Here is a 20,305-nt window from a genome sequence, read left to right as displayed (position 1 = left end):
AAAATTGAACAGCTTGAATTGCACTTCATTCATTCTCACTTTTATTTCTGTTCCCAAGGCATAAGAATTTAACCAGAACATTGACTGTTCCTTATTGTGTTCCAGTACCTTCTATTGCAGGATCATCATCAGAATGGTTTTCTCCTTCAGTTTGGTGATTATAGCTTTTGTGATAGGTGACATCCGTATGTTGAGATGGTAGTTTTATGTTTCAGTGTCAAGGTAAACAGAGATTTATGTATCTGTGCTTTCATGAATCTGCCATTTGCCTGACTGTTTCATTACCTTCAGACGCCTCACAGTTGTGAAAGGAAATGATTTATGGGCCTGGACAGGCTGTTTAAATCACATGTTGAGGGCAAGTAAAGATAAACCGAGATTCCCAAGCTGACTGACACTAATGAAGAGTTATAAATGTTTTCTCAAGCAGAGAAATATTTAAAAAGAAAGGTGGAGAGAAAGAGATTCGAGGTTTTTTTTCCTTGTAAAAGTTTTTTTGAGGCACATTCGCAAGAGAAATCCTTCTCATCTGGGAAAATGTGGTATAACGATGACTTGGTGAAGTCAAGATGATTTAAGGAATTAATTCTTTAAACGGTTAAAAGTCCTAATATGCAAGTCTAAACAGAAAAGAAGCTACAGATGTAGGAAACAGGTAGAAAAAGTAAGTAAGGGAATATCTGGGAAACGGAAGATAGTTCAGTTCTACTGACAGAAAAGAATAATAATAAAAAAAAAAAGTCTGAACTCAGTTGTGCCTGATTCAGGGGATTTCAGGGGATTTGAAGATAATATGTGAGAACATTCAATGTGGTAAGAAAGAAAAGAAGATTTTTAACAGTGAAGTTTCTGCTTTTACATTTCTCAGGAAAAAACCACCACGAACAGCAACCAAACAGGTGAAAACAGAGCAATGATAAAAAAGATTGCGGCCCAAAACATACTGTACATACATCCCCTTGAAATCACTAATATTAGAATACCAAGATTAAAATAAATAAATTATTAATAATAATAATAAAAGCAATTGGGTGGTCATCATTTTTAATGGCAGGGAAACTGGCAATTACTCTCTTCCTGAGGAAAAAAATAAAACGTCATTCCTATAAATTCCAGTTACATAAGAATATGGGCAATTACACTATTGAAGAAATCTGTGACAGAGAGTAGGCACTAGAAAATATCTATGAAATATGATTCTCATTCACAGAGCCTTCTGAACTGCAGAACACCCACAGAGCAAAATCAGCTGCAGATTGGTCTTTCTACATCATGGAAATAATAGAAAATGGGACTGGAGGGGAGCATGAGTGGCCATCTAATCTAACCTCTGTGCTAACACAGATGAGTTACAGCTGAAATTCTGGCAGATTAACATAGCCCATACACCATGATAAATGCATTCCCTTCCTTCCTTCCTTCCTTCCCTTTTCCTTTCCTCATTTCCTCTCTTCCCCATTTTAGTAGGGAAGAAAGATGTGTTCGCAGCAGTATGCAAAAGTCTGGGCTCTTAAAACAGCTGATACTACTAGAATGCACTCGGCTGTATTTTTTGTACGTATTTATATGACCATAAAACAAAACAACCTCCAAATTTAATATTAGTTCTGCTGCAAAAGTTTATTCAGGAAAGAAGGAATTCAGTTAATTGAACTTTTCTCACCAGGTGTTCTGTGTATCACGGATTTGAAATTTCTGCAGGTTTTCTGTTTCTGCAGCATCTTTTCAGTGGCAGAGGCAGGCACAAAGGGTAGAGTAGGGCAGCAGCACCCATCACTGTTCTTTGTATTTTAAAGGAAGCTTTCTGCAGTGCAGAGAACATTCACTCTAGCAGAAATCTACCAGAGTGCGTTTCTGCTACGTGTGGCATGTGTATCCATCCTTAAAAGTATTCAGAGACCAAAATGTTCCACATTGTACTATCTGCATTCAACAGATGGAGCATTTGTCTGTATCCGAGAAAAATCACACTAAAAGCAGTAGCATGATGGAGGCTGACGCGAATCTTCAGCTTTACAGTTACACACTCACACCTTAAAGATTAGCCTGCCCTACCCTCTATTTCAGACGATTTCCGTGGGGATTTGCTTGTTTAGCTGCCGGGCCGCTGAGGTGCGGGGTACATCCCGGGACAGGTGCCCGGCTCCAGCCGCCCTGCGCCCCCCGGCGCCGCCCGCTGCCACGGCGCCCCCTCCCGGGGCAGCGCCGCCAGCGCTCCGCGGCCGCGCCCCCTTCCGCGGAGCCCTTCGCGTCTCCTGCGTGCTTTAGGGGGCCGTCAGCTCCTTAGATGTCTTACCGCTATTTTACAATACTGGTATTTGACAATACTGGTAGGTATTTTACAATACTTCCTTCCAGTATTTTACAATATTGGTAAGACATCTGAGGAGTATTATAAAATTCAAGAAGAAAAAACGAACCAAAATTCAAGCACAAAAGTAAACCGTAGAAGAAATGTTTTGTAGGAGCGCTTTCCCTCTTGAAACAATAGCTGTCGGCTTACTCTTCAGAAGGGATAGCGAGCCTCGCCGTGTAGGGCGAGACGCGCATTTCCTGCGCATCTATGAAAAAGCTGTAGCAAGTGACTTTCCCGTTATCTTTCTCTCTTGCTCACACATGGAATTCATGTTTCCTGCCGCCCGTGCCTGCTGCCCTGCCGGGTGTGCGGGTCCCTCCCTCGCTTCGGGGAAAGCTAAAAGGGCTAAAACAGCGCACCAAACGCCGGCCGCACGAGGCTCAGCGCCCAGCGCGGGCGGGTGTCCGAGCAACTGCGGAAACTTTTTCTTTTCATTAATGATGAATATACATATACATGTGTCTGGGGGCTTTCCGAGCTCAGGGGACAGCTCGCAGCCGGGACGAGCCCGCTCGGGCGGCGCTGCGCGTGTGGGCGTTTGGGGGGGGGCTGCTGCGCGCCCTCCTGCGCGCCCCGCGGGGCTCCGCGTGCGTCAGGCGGCCGCTGGCGTCAGAGCCGCCGGGCGCGGAGCGGCGGGGAGGGGGCAGCGGGAGCGGGGAGGGGGGAAGGAGGGGGAGGAGGAGGAGGAAGAGGAGGAGGGAGGCGATGGCGGCACCGCCGTGACATCACCCCGCGGCTTATATAGTTGGGGAAGGGTCCGGGTCCCCCGTCTAGTGCCTGCGGCCGCCTGTCAGCACTCTGCCGAGGGCGCGGAGCGGCTCTCTCTGTGTGTCTGTCTGTCTCTCTCTCCGTCTCTCCCCAGGATTTATGGACTTTACTTTCTAGAAGGTGGCGCGGCAAGGATGAGAGCCCAGCTGGTGTGCGTGGTGCTGCTGGCCTTGGCCTCCTGCAGCCTCTGCTCAGGTAAGCCCCCGCCGCGCCCTGCGCCCCGCCGCGCCGGCACACGGAGCCCCCCTGGCCCCTGTCAGCAGCCGGCCCCCGGGCGCTCCTGCCCCCTCCAGCGGGACCGGACGCAACGAGGTGGACGAACTTCAGGCGCCAAGGAGCTGCCCCGGTAACAGGCTATGGCCAGCATCGTATTTTCTGACACTCTCCTAACTTTCTCCTTTCCTGTAAGCTGTTGCGCCCCACAGCATCACTGCCGTGGTTGTTAGTGTAGAGTAGTCATTGAGAAACACACATCGGTGTAGACTGTCCACTTAATTATGCTGCCTCATTTGAGGTTTGCTGAATACCATGTATTTCCAAACCATCATATATACTGTATTTTCTGCAACATGTATGAATATCTTCCATAGTCCAAATCAACATGACTACATATGCATTGTAGTCACTTTTCAGTAGCTGAAGTAAAATTTTAGGATTCTGGAGGAAAAAAAAAAAAAAGCTAGTAACTGTACCAAAATGATGACAAAAACTGCTGGTCACAAAGATGCTGATCACACAATAGGAAGTTAAATGTAAGTGCGTTTCTTTTCCGTGATCAGTTACTTTAGAAACACAAAAAAAGAGGGCCATATATGAAAATGCACTGCCTTCTCATTTGGAAAATGACATAGCTGTGTCATTTAGGTCATCAGCTTTTGAGAGAAACAAAACAACAACAAAAAAACAGGTGTACAGCCACAGACATGGAGCACAACAGGCTTTAAAATCCACTCTAACTTATGAATGACTGTAATCTGTAACTTCACAAAATTTAAGGAGTAAATTTACAAATGTCTTTATTTTTGTGCTTTAGTATTCAGGAAGACTCAGAATTCCCCTCTTTGGATGCAAGTTACCAATTTGCATTTCCCCAGAGAAGAAAAATGTAACATGCTTAATATCTGTATTTCGACACAACTTAAGCATTATTGTTTTGTGTGTTTTAGAGAATAGGTGATCTTAGTGACAGGGCTTAATATTTATTATTTTCTCCCCATAAATCTAAAGCTTTTTAAGCAAAGGCATGAATAGTATTTTCAGTGAGGCAGTATCGAATTCATAAGCCCACTAAAGCCGAAGATTTCAGCGGAAACTATAAGAGGTGCATACAAAAATAAATGAAATTGTATATGTAACTAACATGATGGTTCACTTGCTGGAAATTTTGAAATTATATTTAAAAGAGAAATGTCATAGAGAAGTTTGGATGGAAAGGCCAAATCAGTTTTTACTAATATGGACAATTATGTCACAAAGAAAATGATCTTTAGTTTAATTTCCCTTTGAAAATATCTGCCATCAGGGGAAAGTATGTTCCTGTAGAAGGTAACTATTTCTATAGAATGTAGATACATGAATAGAAGCTATATCAATTATAAGTGAATCATTAAAAAGACAACAAAGTGTGTGGATCTTCCTTAGATTTGGACAATAACGTGTAATGTGATTTTTTTATTCTTTGCTCTCAGAGTGATCTTTTAATGCTTTTACTCTTCATCTGTCTCTTTCACTCCTGAATTATGTGTGCACTCCCTTTTCCTCCTCCAAGCTTTGTTTCATTTTTTACTCTAGCAATGATCTCCTAAATAATGTCCTCCAAAGTTCTTTTCTCTTATCAAAATGTTTAATACCTATCTATTCAGTGCAACCTTCCACTTATGCATCTGTCTTCTACCCTTGACAGTGTGGAAACAATCTTTTATTCTATATGGCCTTTAAAAGCCAGAGTGCTGACCAGATGCAAGTTATTTTATTGCTCCCAGCTGATAGAACATAACAAATCACAGTGCTGTCACACCTGTACTGTTCACACACTTGCAGGAGCTGCTGCTGTCATTAGTAGAAATTCAGCTGTGGTGATCTTTTGCTTCCAGCAGAAAGACCTTCAGCTACAGGTGAAGCTGTTAAAAGATTACGTAACAATGACAATAAGTTGTGCTGTAGGGTATTAGGCTAGAGAGAAGTTGTTAGTGAGTTGCTGCAGTACTGCTGACCAGTCTTACTCAATACTTTTGATAACAACTTCAATGCAAAATGAAGGAAAGGATGAATGAATGAATGCATTGAACTAGTAACGCAAAGGTGAATATGAGCATCACTACAGAGGAAGACTGTTGTAATGCACAGGAGTTTTTGATGACCTGAATAATAAAAATGGGAAGAAGTACTGCTGTGCAAAGTGTAATAGATTAGGAAATAATAAGTTTCTATTACAAACTCCTTTTAACAGAACCATGGCTGTTGGAAATGTGTGAGGAGATATAGGACTTGGTCATGCTATCTGACCTTACTCTTATTACTAGATAATAAGGCTTTTCAGCCATGAGAGACAATAAAATCCAAAAATGTGTCTGAAAGCTACTTCTTTAGCAACTGGAAAACATTAAGGTAGTTAAGTAGTAGGACCGCTGATCTAGTTTGTGCCGTGCTGTGTTGAGATCACATCAGGCACAGAGGAGGGTCACTGATGACTTAGGGAACAGATGGCTATTAGGTAGATCAGAGACAGTGTAATAGCTATGGGCACAGCCTTTCAGTAAAGTGTCTATGGTGTTTCCAGGGGAATGGCTTATGTCTGAAACTCTAAAGTAGAGGCACAGTGACCTTGCATTTGTTTGATGGTCACCATATAAAAATACCTTGAAGATCTAAGTAAGGAAGGGTTGTGATTATTCTTAAAACCCACGAGTTGGATAAATGTTAAAAATAGAGAGGCAGCATATATAGTGAAGGAGGTTATAAGTGAGCTGTGAATAAAATTTTAATTGGAAATAAATTAGGCTTGAAATTAGAAGAATGTGAATAACCTTTGATAGTTTTGGAAGAATTTCCCAAAGAAGAAATGTGGTGGGGTGTGGGTGATCTTGTTACAAAAACTGATCATGATCGATTTTTAAGAGTATTGTAATAGTAGACTTCCTGTGCTAGCAGAAATCTGTCACAGACAAGCACACACACACATAAAAGGTTTCTTATGGTCCTATGTTCTTTAGACAGTATTAAGATAATGTTGTGATGATCCCTGAAATTCAGGCATAAGTAGAATCTATCCACAGATTCTGTGGTAGGGTATTACATGCTGATAACATGTATCATTTTAATAAAACTGATGTATGGTTTATATTAATATGGAATAAATATCTGCGTAGTTTGGTTTTAAATCAATGTAATTGGCTTAGGACTGCTAGTAATCTGTGGAACGTAAAAGCCATGTGGAAATTTGTTTCACTAGATTTCTGTATATATCTCATATTTGAGCTGTAATTGCTGCTTCATTTTCAAGGTGACAGTTCTTCCTTGTGGTTCTGTAGAGCACAAAGCAGAAAAGTTTTTGACTGTTTTTTCTTTCTACAGCAATGTTTACTCTTTTGACCAAATCAAGTCTTGCAAGCCCACTGAGCTATTAAAAGTCAATTACATTAGTAAAGAAAATCCTAAGAATTTTGCTTAGAATACTTTCATTTGGAGTATGCATTTTCAGAAGAGCTTGTGTCACAAACGCTTGTCTTGCTCAATTCCCTCATATCAGTAAAAATACTCTTAATTTAACCAAGAATAATTGAGACTAAATTTTGTCAAGTAGTTCAATTGCCATTGATCTAAATTCTTATTTTCTACTTAAGGAAATATTCTTTGAAAATAAATATCCAAAATCTTCCAAGGTTAGAAGAGGTGACAAATAGTGATTATGAAAATCATACTCATTTTGAATGAAGATATAGCAGTGGTTTTGTTTACTGGAATGGCTGTTGACCAGTGAACTGAGATTAATGAATTAACGAATCCTTTCATTAATAATCCTTTCATCTTCACCTCAATAAGCTTGATCCTGCTTTAAAATGTCGTGAGTATCCATTTCAAAATAATATTACTCTTACCTAAAGACTCATCACAGTCCATTTAGATCACTTTGCTGTACTTCTATTACAGTTTTTTTTTCTTCCAAAACTAATTGAAATATCTAAATACTGTTTGCTGAATTCAGATGTCCGTGATTTATAATGAAATAATCAACATATGTTACTGATTTATTCCCAGATTCAGAAGAGGAAATGAAAGCATTAGAAGCAGATTTATTGACCAATATGTATACATCAAAGGTAATTATTTTTCCTCTTTTAGTTGATGGGTAGGGAGCAAATGAATTCTCATTACAAACCTAGAAGTCTTTACACAAAGTAATAACCTATGGTCTAGACCTAAAAGTTTAGTGCTAGACATCACTTTGGTGCAAGATTTTCTCAGTTCAAAGGAAATTTAAAGGTGTTGATGTGACACAAAAACTGTTCCTCAGTTTTAGCACTGTTACTTCCATTAAACTGTCAAAAGTGTGTTATGTGTAGAGACATAAATTTATAAGAGGAAATGTGTTTCCAATAAGATTATGTCTGCTGAAAGCTAAATTAACCTTTAGTCAAATCTGTAAGTGAGATTTTTTATGCAGAACTTTTTTTCTATATGCATATAAAATTAAGACAGTCATGAAGCAAAAGCTGTTAATGCATATGCTGATCTTAGTTTAGGAATTTCATCGTAGTGTTAGTACAAGAACATGGAGAGATGACTATGAAACTATTAATCTGGTAAATGACATTTCCTTGACAAGTGGCCAGACTGTGAGTGATGTACATGTTATTTAATACAAATAGAAAAAAGTTCTGTTCCAAGCTCATACTGACCTAGGTGAAGCAGCAAGTGTTGCACATATGTATTGAATGGGCTGATAGACAAGCACTTTTGCAACACTGTTACTTTCCACAAATGATTTAAAAAATATAGATGTCTAATATTTCTTCAGCAACCTATTGAAGAACAAACTCTGCAATGAGTGTTATAGGCTTAAGGTTAAGTGATTTAACTCTTGTTTCTCATGAAGTTCAAGTGCAGCTTGATTTCAGTGGAAAATAAAATGAGATTTTCATGAAAATTTTCAAATAAGGATTCATAATCTAATGACTAGTTGAATGTTAAGGACAAAGCCTGCCTGCAATCCACTATTTACTGCATTTGGTTATGTGTGAGATTTTTCACAGTAGTCTTTGAATATGCTAGGATGAGAAATGAGGCTAGAAAATACATTGTTCTGATCTGGTCTAGCAATTCTTAGGTTCCCAAGTTCTTTACTGGTGTGGTCGATTCCAAACAAACCTGTTTGTCACTTGCTTCTCTAAGGTAAAGAAAGATTTAATACAGATTATTTTTCAGAGACAAATTTAAATGTAGGAGGCTGACAAAAATAGTGCTTTCTCTGTGTGCCAAACCATAATGTGTCCTGGGAGAAAACCCTGCAGTTGTTGGTATTTCTGTTACTGGTTGTAAAGGAATTGTGATCCTAACTTTCACTTCCATCTTCTCTTCTCTCTCAGCATAGAGTACAATCTCAAGTAACTAAAAATGCCCAAATATAGTACACCAGTTTATAATATGAAGATGTATGTCATACACTATTACATGTTGTTTTACATCGTGTAGCTTGCTATTTGATCTCCTCATGGTATATAGAACATATAAGACAAGTGACACCTGAAGTAGACAGAAAGAGTAGACATATGGCAGAGACATCATTTTAATTCTAGATTATACCGTTTAAATCATCATTTAAAACTAATTCATTTAGTATGTATTGTCCTTTGACATCAAAGTAAGGCATGGTAGAACCACTAAAATGTATATAAAACTTCTTCTACAAGGGATAGACCACCCCATCCAATAGTAAAATGACAAATATATATATTTTTTTTTGTCGGCTTCTGCTAGGTTTGGTCTACAACAGAGGTATGGCTCTAGTGTGAAAGACAAGTTTTATGATGGTATATATGATAACTGACTTGGTTTTTGCTTGAGATCAAGTTCCAGTTGAGGGCAATTACTATTGAATTGTATTAATCATCTTTGACACTGACTTGGTTAGCAACAGCAAGGGAAATTCAGACAACTTAAATAGACAATGATTCTCAGCACTAACATGGAGGGGAAAATAACAATAAATAAATTAAAAAAAAAAAGTGTTTATGAAAACCCAGATATAAAAATGCAGTAAAGTGGATTAGCACTTATAGTTCTAGTATTTCACAGAAAAGTTCTTCCTAAGTAGGTACTTGTGAAGTATGCTATTAAGACTAATAGTCTATCCGAAAATATGGAAATAAGCTTTTTACCACATGGTTTTGATTTCGCAGACTGTTGTCCAGTGTCTGCTGGCCTTTTTGGCCATTCATCCGTATGCTAAATACCTCTACAACATTTTTTTTTTTCTTAAAAAAGGAAGTACACACATGCTTATTTTGAACTGTCTTCAACATTTAATAGTTTGTCTTCCTCTGCTGTTACACCTCAAAGAAGATAAAGGGATCAAACAAGTCCCTAAAAGGCTTTATGTATCTTTCTTCTTAAGATAAAATCCAAAGAGCCCTTTGCAAGATTTAGTAAGACTACACAACCTACGGTGTCACAGGTATGAAATTACCTGCTGACTGTTTTTTGTATCAAAAAGATAGCTCTATTCCTCCTCCTTAAATGTTCAGATGAAACCACCATTTACATGAAGAATGTCCTTAACTCAAACAAGATTGAGATGGTATCAGTTCAATAAAAAGAAAGGAAGAAAAGCATTTCTTTGAGTAACTTATCACTAGAATATAATGTTGTGATACCCACTTACATTAATTTTTTGACATCTTGGACCCTCTGAGCTTCTTACTGTTCGTGGATGCCTATTCCTGACAGTATATGCCAGAAAGTTTAACCTTTTTGTCAGAGGCAGATGAGGCTACAGCTGCCTAGGAGCTGTTGACTTCCTGACTCAGACATTGCTTACAACCCTTTACATTTAAAGGCATTAGTGTATATCATGGAAGAACTTTGGCTGTAATGGAACTCAGTAACTTATTTACTTAAAGAAAGATAATATTTTTATTATAATTTCTATTGATACATTCTGAACAAAATTCAACTACTATTCTGAAGAGGAACCGTTGAAGCACCTATGTAGACAGTGCAGACCTGTTGAGCCAATACGGTTTATACTACTGATACTTTTGCATGACTTCAGCAGCATGCTGAGATATCTGCACACTCTCTTTCATTAACGTTGATGAAAAACAAGTGAAATTCCTGCTTTACTCTATGTAGAGGAATTCATGAAACAAAACTAACACCAAGGAAGTGTACCAGAAAAAGAAGGCTGCTATAAGGTCTCCCTGGAGAAGAGAAGGCTCCAGGGAGACCTTATAGCAGCCTTTCAGTACTTAAAGGGAGCTTTCAGGAAAGTGGGAGAGGGACTCTTTGTCAGGGAGTGTAGTGATAGGACAAGGGGTAATGTTTTTAAACTAAAAGAAGGTAGGTTTAGATTAGATATTAGGAAGAAATTCTTTACTCAGAGGGTGGCAAGGCATTGGAACAGGTTACCCAAAGAAACTGTGGATGCCCCATCCCTGGAAATGTTCAAGGCCAGGTTGGGCAACCTGGTCTAATGGAAGCCCATGACAGGGGGTTGGAACTAGATGATCTTTAAGGTCCCTTCCAACCCAAACCAGTCTATGATCCTATGAGTCTGTGAAAAACACCAGAAAAAGCCTTCCGTTCTCTGCCTTATAATACTTCAGGAATTCTGTAAGCTAAGTCCAAGTTTTTACTTATATTTTTGGTGTCTTGAGGTTTATTTGGTTACGAATCTGTTTTTCACCTCCTTTCACCAGATGAAGGCAAGAATATATATATATATATAAAAAAAAAAGAAACTTTATTATTAGTTAACATTTGGGAGGTATTAATTACAAAACAGCAACAATAAGTTATATTAAATAAATTGTATTGGGTCATCATTCAACCAGAAATGGAAAGAAAAATATATCAGATGTATTATAACTTGGGATTCTCTGTAGTTTTTCATAGGAAAAGACTGTTGTCAAGAAGAAAATATTCTCAAGCTCATTTCAGTTACTTAGTCAATTTTAACTTCTCTTTTCACTTCTCAAGATGTAAAAAGGTGTGGGAAACCATATATCTGAGTCATATTTCAGATGCATGTTCAACAATGGAAATGTGTATATAATATTCACTTCATGAATTCTTTAGCATTAATAATTTTTAAATACTGATTCATCCAGCAGTCTCTTTTGTTCAATCAGATCCCTCCCTGATTTTTTTTTTCAAGTTAATCTTCAAAAAAATGTGTTCCTTCTTGACAGGTGTGAGTTCTTTGATCTCTTGTGGAGGTGTTATAGCAAAACATATCTTGAGCGACTGTAGTTGGTATTGCTTAGACCTGTGTGGAAAATATATCACGCACTGGAAGTGTACCTGAACATCTGTGTTACAGTCATCTAAAACTATTTTTGCCTTTTTTTTTCTTTTTCTCCAGAATACCCACCTCAGAGATTTTCCATACCCTTTAAAACAAAGCTGTGTGGTTGTAATGCTTGCTGTAATAGTGAAGTGTATTAGAAAAGTAACACGACTGCTTTGTTCAGTGAGTAGACATGACCTAGAGAGCTCCATGTTCAGTTTAAAAAAAAAAAAAGTTCTTAATGCTTTATAGTATCGTTGTGTGAGTCCACAGGAGTGTAAGTCAGAAGCATGTGTACTCAAGTAAAAAAATATTTTGAAGTGATATATGCAAGGTATTAATGAGAATTAGACTCTTTTGACTGACAGAGTATGGTTGCAGACAGAACTGCAAGACTATTTTCCCCTAACCTTGTAAGTAGCAGCTAAGACCAATTGCACCTAATGGACGCTGCAATTTAAGTATTTTACTAATAGAGAGTAGCATTCGTTTAAACAAAGACATGCATCAAGGTAACATTAAATAGAATCTTGTGATCAAAAGTTATTAAAAATTATTCAAGAAGGCATAACGTATTTCCCCATTTCTTTTCTTTTCCAGTCCCATCCATTGGACTTGGTTTCAACTTACAGTTCTCACTTGCTCACATAGCACTGTCCCTAGATTTAATTCTTCATTGCAATTTAACTAGTTCATATTTCTTTCATATACCCAAGAGAAAGAATTGTATTGGAAAAGTCACCTCATTTAGTATGAAAAGCTCCATGGTTTTGCATTTCACAAATATTTTTAAAAAGACCAAAGATTTTGAAATTGCAGTGCACACTTGCTCTTTTTGCTAATTTAACTTTTCTTAATTAAATTAGGCATTCTGTAAAGAGGTTAAAATTGTTTTGAACCTGCCACATCTTTTCAAATAATTAAACAGACTAATTTCCGGAATGGAGCACCTGAATGGGACAGCAGATGAGCCAAAACAATGCAGAACCTTCTGAATAAAATTTGGGATTTTTCTTCTTAGCCTCAGAACAAAATACTACTTGTTTTCTGAGCCCTGTCAGGAAGCTAAGAACACAGCAGTTGTATCAAAGGACTAAATTACTCTCATTCTGAAATGCATGCATATATCAGATATATACTGAAGTAATGATTAAAGACAAAAGGGCATTTCTTTCAACTAATGATATTAGTGATGAGAGCCTTTCTTGTTTCTTGTTCACGTCTCTCCATTTTCTTTCTTTTCCCTCAAAAAATTGTAGCAAATATGCACAAATCTTACATACAATACCTCTTTGTTAAGAAATTGCTTTGAAGAAACTACAGGTTGTGTGATTACCAAATATTCAACTAGGTAAGAACTGCATTCACACTCTCAGTTAATGCTGTTGGTTAGTAAAAGGCAATGTCTGTATTAATGCAATAACTGTATTTAATTTGGTACATCCAGGAAGAGAAACTGCATTTTAGTTCATTAGTAGAGTGTAATTCTAATGTATTCAGCAAGGAAAACCTTGCCATTAATAAACAGAAATTTACTCTTTGGCTTTTGATTGGAGATTGCTACGTCACAAGTTCCAGTTGAAGGAAACTAGTCTCAGTAAGTAGTAAACTAATACCCATCAATAAGAGGAATACAATTTGGAAGAAATAATTGATAGTGTGAGAAAGAAAGTGGCAAAGAAAACAGAACAGTGAATGAGGTAGGAATTATTTTTTTCACTTCACTTTTTTCCATGGATGATCAAAGCTAAAGAAAACTACTACCACAGTTGCTTGAAAAAAATACTAATAGAAAGTAAAAATGTTTTTTCTCATGTATTTTTAAAGGTTTTAAAAGAAACATAGCTCTTAAATAACGTAAGGTATTCGATTAAGCAACAATTGTCACAGACCATGGTGAAATTTCTGTTTATTTTTGTCTTTCTGTAACAACTCTGAGATAGTTCATTATGGACCACCCAAAAACAGTTGGTCTCAGTTTTTCAGTCCAGCCACAAAATCAGGAAGACTTTGTTTGCACAACTCTATTTCATCTTTGCTCCACCTTTATCCAAGTCCCTAGACCTTCTATACACATCTCTCATGTTCATGACTCTCCAGTGTCCAAAAATCCTGGGGCTTACAAATTCCGTAACATCAGATCCAGCCTCATCAGACAGCTTGCCCTGAAGCAGGGACTCTGTCCTTTTCTTGGGGAATTTTGAAATGACTGGTATTTGTTCTGAACTGGGGAGGAGTTTCTAGTTAACCACAAGCATCCAGCTTGGAATCTGGCACTGGGAATTTATCCAGTGGTCCTGACTCATTGTCCTGACTTACACCTATGAATTTATATTATATTAATTTCCATTTGTGTTTTTGTTTGCACCTGTGTAGAATGACTATGAAATGCTACCATTCTGGTTTGGTAGCAGTTTACTTCAACATCGCATATATCTACCTTGAGGGTAAGGCAGTGGGGAAACAGACTTAGTGTTTTTAATAAAGGAGTTGTCCTAATTTCTGCACTCTCTAATTATTGTATTAAAGTTGGGCAGATGAAAAGGACTTTAAACAAGCAAACTTGTTCCTACCAAAATGCTTGAATATCACACATCATTACTCGAAACAAACCAAAAATTGCAATACATTAAGTAGAGGGCATTTGTATTTTCAGATTAACAGAGCAAAACTTCCTTACTGGAAAACGACCCTGTTAAATGTCTGCAATCTTGTCAACAACATGAACAACCAAGTGGGGGAAACAGTAGAGGCAGATGAAGAGGATCTCATTTCAGGAAGACAGTTCCCTGCTGGTCTGGATGGCTTCAGCTTGGAAGCAATGCTGACAGTATATCAACTCCAGAAAGTTTGCCACAGTAGAGCCTTTCAGCATTGGGAGGTAAAGTGTCACAAATGCAAGTTTCAATGCCTATTACGCTTTTGTGATCCCTTTGTCTTCACAGTGATCTTTTAAAATCCATACCCTATGCATTCCAAGCCTTGCGTGTTCTTGGCTTAAATCACTCCTGTTATATTGTCTAAACTTTCCTTACCTTTTTGATATTCTGTAATACCTAATACCTCTAATATGGCTGTTAGTGAAAGGGTTGTGAATTAATGTAGTTTTTCAAGAGCTGAATGCCTGTTTTGGACAAAGATGCATGCACATATGTGAACTATTCTTAACTACATAATTTCTCCACTTTTCATAGCCATTCCAGGAAACCAAACAAGCATGTGGCAGCGAACCAGAGCACAAAATTAAAATCTGCTTAACACACATGAAATTACTGTGTATTTATTCAGGCATAACTAACTGTAGGCAGAGTTTCTGTAAAACCTTTCAAGGCCCTAAGACAAACTGGCTTCAAAATACATGGACACATGCCCATGTATACATGTAATTTTACCAGGTACTCTGGACTTACCATTGCTAGGAAACCAGAATCAAGGGAATCCTGCTTTCCCGTTCTCCCACACCTGAAGACTGCTAATCCTAAATAGTGATTGTTTTTAGTCCACCTGTCATATGTACCTTAGTGCAATGATCACATGAAGAACACTTAACAGAATCCATTTACACTGATATGTATTACATTAAAAGTTGCTTTGTGTAGTAGCACTACCCGCTTCCCAGCAAAACCACATTTCTTCAGCTGTTACAGATACATGGGCAGTCTGGCTGAGTCCTAATACCTTTTTGCTTTTTGAATCACAGCTCTATATTTGCTTATTCTCAATCTTTCATACCAGCTAGGATGGCCCATACAAAAGTCTGCAACGTCTCTGAGAACCAGTTTTCTGATGACTCCATTGTTAACATTTATTGCTGAAAAGGAGCTACCATAGCATTGACCACATGCAATAGCCTGTAACTTAATCACAGCTCCTGCAATTACAATTGTATCACTTTTTGTGGTGGTTGGGAAGCACCACTCCTAACCATACTCCACGTGAAATTAAAAAAGGGTATTTCTCTCTCAGCTTAGGAACATTGTTAAGCAGCACAAAAAATTTTAAGGCATAATAGAAAAAGAAGGGGTAGAGACAGAGGGAGCAGGCTTGAAATAAACAGTTTATGCAATGAAACAAGTTCTTATTATCTTACTCGTCCAGGATTGATTCCAAAGTCTGTTGAAACCAGAAGAGCTTTTCCATTGATATCAACAGAATGTAGATGAGCTCTTATTTATTACGTAATTAAGTGAGTAACAGAGTTTGATTGCTTAGGGAAATATTGAGGTGGGTCTAAAAATATTTTTAGTTTAATTCCTTTCAGCCACAATCAGCTAAAATCAGTAGGATTGTACTTGACCATGGAAGAATGTTATAAGAAAATGGATGAAATCCTAATAGATCAAGCAAGAATTAATCTGAAGAAAACACTTAAAAAACTCCAAGTAAAACACAGTTACATAACATATTTAATTGATAAAAATTTAGCTTTATTTCATTTCTTACTTACTCATCATAAATTTTGATTTTTTAGCTGTAGGAATTTGGAGATAAAAATATTCCTCAAAAGCTGAAAACAGCAAGGAGTGGGTGTTTTAGGAGGTCTTTCAGTTAAATTATAAAGTGACAATCATTAGGAAGCTTTAAGTCAAATCTAATCGAAGAAGGGCATATCAGCTTTTCTCTAGTCAAAACCAATGATCTCATTAGTTTCAGCAGAATTTAAATATCACTTCCATAGGATTCAGCAAATTTGTAGCCTGATATTAGGTTAGGTCTGAGTTTGGGGCTCATAAAGCTCTCTAGGAATTGATAATTTTCATTACCAAAAAACCCTGATACCATTCTGTGTCTTCTGACATCCTACAGTTACTTCAGCAAGATGCTTATGATCTAGAGAACTCAAGCCAAGAAAAGGAAATAATGAAAAGAAAAAATCCCTATATTCTGAAGAGGCAACTACATGTGAACAAAGCTAGAAGACCATACATACTCAAGAGAAGTTCATATTACTGATGCAGCAGAGGAAAACAATGTGTGTTTAGTTTATAGGTAACTGTGTGTTATGGTTATCTTATTTAGATCTAAAATCATACTTGTGTGAAAATATACTATGGAAAATCATCAAGATGACAACATAACTGTCTTTTTTTGTTGTTGTTTGCAATGGCTGTTTCTTGTTTGTGATTTTTTTCCTACTTGAAATTAATTGGATCAATACATTTGCAAATAAATCTAGTTTCTAAGCATGATGTATTGCACACTACTGAGATTTCAACATATTTCCAACAATACAGTATTTTTCCTATTTTCACACAGTGACATACACCAAGGAAATTGATACTGTCTTTACTGAGAATCTTAACAATTTCTTGTTATGGAAACTTGTTCTTGGAACACCTCAAACATATATATGCTTGCAAGTTTTTATATAATACAGTATTAAGAACTGCTGCCATATTTTATAGATTGGCCAATTTAAATTATTAGGGATTAGGTCTAAGTAAGTAAGGAAATATGGTCAAATATTTATTGGCAATTTCAAAATTCGTATTTAAAACAGCCTGCTTGTAAGTGAATTTAAATTCTTGATCCCTGACTTGCCACTTGCCATAATTTAAGAAAATGCATTAATGAGACTTTAACAAAGTATGCTAGTGAGAACACAGCCAGATATGCTTCAGAACCTCATGTAACGTTGACTAAATAAGGAAAAGAGTTTATTAAATCAGTAAAATAATTTATGGTGTTTACCTAATTTATGAGTGCTCAGGAAAAAAAAATTAAAACAAAAAAATAAAAGATGATTCATTCTCCTGTGGTGTTACTGGAAAAGTCACTATACTAATCCAGTTATATGAGAAATTTGGGAAAAAAAATATTTAAAAGAGGAATAAAAATTAGAACATCTTACATTTACTATTGAAAGCTATTTCCCTCTACAAAGCTCCCTCCCTCTACAAATCTGTAATAACAACAGGTAGTTTTGGGAGCTGAAGATAGTCTTGGAAGTCCACCAAAAGGGAAGCGCCCATCATGGAAAAAAAAAAAAAAAGAAAAAAAGTATTTTCAAGTTGTAAGTTCTCAAGTACCACCTGAAACTCACACACTCTCCAGCTCCATGTGTCTAATCCCTACATCAGATGTGGGATCTCAGTGCTCCTGGATTCCAGTCTGGAAGAAAACCATTTGAACTGGGGGAAACAACAACAGTTAAAATAGAGAGAGAGTCTGTGACCCATGAAGACTTGATGCTCAGACCAGGAGACAAAAAGTGGGAATAGACATTGCTTTTGAAGCCTACCTGTTTTCTGTTTGAGGTATTTCTTCAAAATGTTTGAAAAAATGGCAAAAACCCCACAGAGAATTACCAAATCATCTCATAGGTCATATTTTCTGACAATTATTATTAAACATACAGAGGGATAAGTAGCATGGAAAAATACACCGCTACCAATGGTTATATCAACTTTGTTACATGGGGAAGAATTTTATTTATTTGTTATCTTTTTACTGTAAAATGTATTTTCATTACACTACATCTATTTCTATTTCCTTTTCTCACTGCAAATGTTATCAGTTTATATATTAAATACCATTAAATGCATGCATTCACAAGATATAACTGAGCATGCACTAATTACTATAATCATTATAATTTGAATAGAGCAAAGTAATTAAGCACATTTGGTCTCAATGGTTTAAATGCTTAATGTGTTTAAGAGTTTCACTTAAATATGGTTCTAGTAGATTAATTTCTTTTTGTTTGTTTTTGTGAAACAGTTGTAGAATTTGACTGGAGACAGTGTGCTCTTAAGTGAGAAACACCTCTCTTTCCAAAAACCTACAAGCTCTGTCCTGTTATGGATACCTTAAATTCTAAATTAGCTGTTGATCTGAAATAACAGAGCAGAATGGAGTTTGATGGAGTTTGTTCAAAAATTCAGTGCAAGTAATATATGGGGAAAAAAAAGGAAAGAAAGAGACTTCGGATCACTATTCTAATCACTATTTTGTAGAGAACACACAAACATGCACAGGAAAAAAAAAAAGAAAAAAAGAGAAAAAAAAAAGAAAAAAAAAAAAGAAATATCTTGCCATGGTACTTTTCTCTGTGTATTCATTTTAAGAGTGTAAGAGTTTAAAAAAATTATAATGTTGTTGTCATCTGAGAGAAAAAAGCACACACCTGTGTTTCATTTGAGGATCTCAAACAATGTTGGTTAAAGGATTCCACCCTTAACTAGTACCCTACCTTCAAGTGGAAATTACACTCTGACTCTGTGCTTTCTCTTTGCAAGGCACAGATTAACTAGATTGACTGTCTGAAAATGGCTTAAAATAACCCATTTACTTTCAGCACAGTGTGAATCCACACATGGTCAGCTATTGTGTGTCACCGGAGGAGGTAGATCTTATAGTGTGACAGAAGGTAGCTCGTTAAAATGTTCCCTAGCATTTGATGGAGGTGTTCAGGGATCTGTCAGAGCAACGTCATCCAGAGTGAAAGGAAGTCCTAACTAAATGAGGAAACAATATTCATAACTGTTCAGTAAAGTCAATGCTGGCATTTCAGGTTGTTGGTCACTGGTGAAAAGCAAATGTAACAGCATTAAAATGTTAGAAAACACACTGAAAACACATTATTAAGCCAGATAAACAGAGCTGTAAAAGGATGTTTTAATGTCTGGGGGCCCCTTATTTTCTTGAAATCTCATTTGACGTCTAACTGTTCCTGTTTCCTGCTAATCTCACTCTTACGGAATTTCAGTCTTCCTTTAGCCCTCCTTTTCAGATGACGCAAGCTTAAAAAATAATAAAATAATAATAATAATAATAATAAAATAGGCAGGCAGGCATATTTGTCTCTATTTTGCCCATTCTTTAAGTGGGATCCTTGGCCCTAGTTGTGCACTGCTTGTGAAGAACATGCTGTATTTGCAGCAACAATGAGCACTGAAAGAACTTCAAGACAGAAGAGACCCTCACAATATGCAAAGATTTGTAAATTCAGACAGCTTTTTTCCCACCGTACCTCAAAATTGGTTTAAGTTTAAAAATGTTGGTTTGAAGACATTAGCTCAGATTGTCACCTTGGCTTAAATAAATTCCTCTTGATGTGGACAGTTGTGTTTTACAAAGGTAATTACTGAGAGATGTGCTCTCTGTCTCCACAGAGAACATTTTTTCCTACATAGTCCATCACTCATGTTTATATGAAGTTTATAGATGAATAATCATACCAGTTATTCAGAACCTTTATTATTTCTTCTCAGATATTGGATATTGTCATGTGGACCAACTGCATAAACCTCTCAGCTATTTCTAATGTAGAATTTAAATTAACTAAAATTTAGCTTGATATGACATATATTTGAATAGCTATCATCTGTAGTCTCAAAAATGTCCTAAATAAGAAAAGTTAAGCATAGAGAAGCTCATAATTTATCATCTCTAAATCATATATTTCTTAGCTATTCTTTGGAAGAAACAACATTAAAAAGTAATTGTTACTCTTCTCAAGGTTAAATTTGTGGTGATAAAATAGCTTTCTTGAGTCACACTTGTGGTGTATTATAAAATCTGTTGTTTTCTGTCTGTCATGAGTCCAAGCTTAGTTTTAGGTTTCAGGTAAAAGTTAAATGGCTGTGTTGTGAACAGAATGGATGAAATTTGGACTTTCCTTATGAAAATAGACGATTTAATTTTATGATGTGTGATTGTAGCTGTGTATCACA

General features: G+C 36.9%; 1 protein-coding gene across 1 annotated transcript; it reads left to right on the top strand.

The window, feature by feature from the left end:
- Nucleotides 1-3,029: 3,029 nt before the first annotated feature.
- Nucleotides 3,030-16,816, top strand: NTS (neurotensin). The gene is made up of 4 exons (XM_083844531.1): nt 3,030-3,319; nt 7,382-7,443; nt 14,287-14,511; nt 16,437-16,816. The coding sequence occupies exons 1-4, from the start codon at nt 3,259-3,261 to the stop codon at nt 16,581-16,583; spliced, it is 495 nt and encodes a 164-aa protein (XP_083700657.1). The 5' UTR covers nt 3,030-3,258; the 3' UTR covers nt 16,584-16,816.
- The last annotated feature ends 3,489 nt before the right edge of the window (nt 16,817-20,305 follow it).

Source organism: Anser anser (genome assembly GCF_964211835.1).
Source record: "Anser anser genome assembly, chromosome: 1".
Taxonomy (NCBI): Eukaryota; Metazoa; Chordata; class Aves; order Anseriformes; family Anatidae; genus Anser; species Anser anser.
This window is presented reverse-complemented; position numbering and strand designations above follow the sequence as displayed.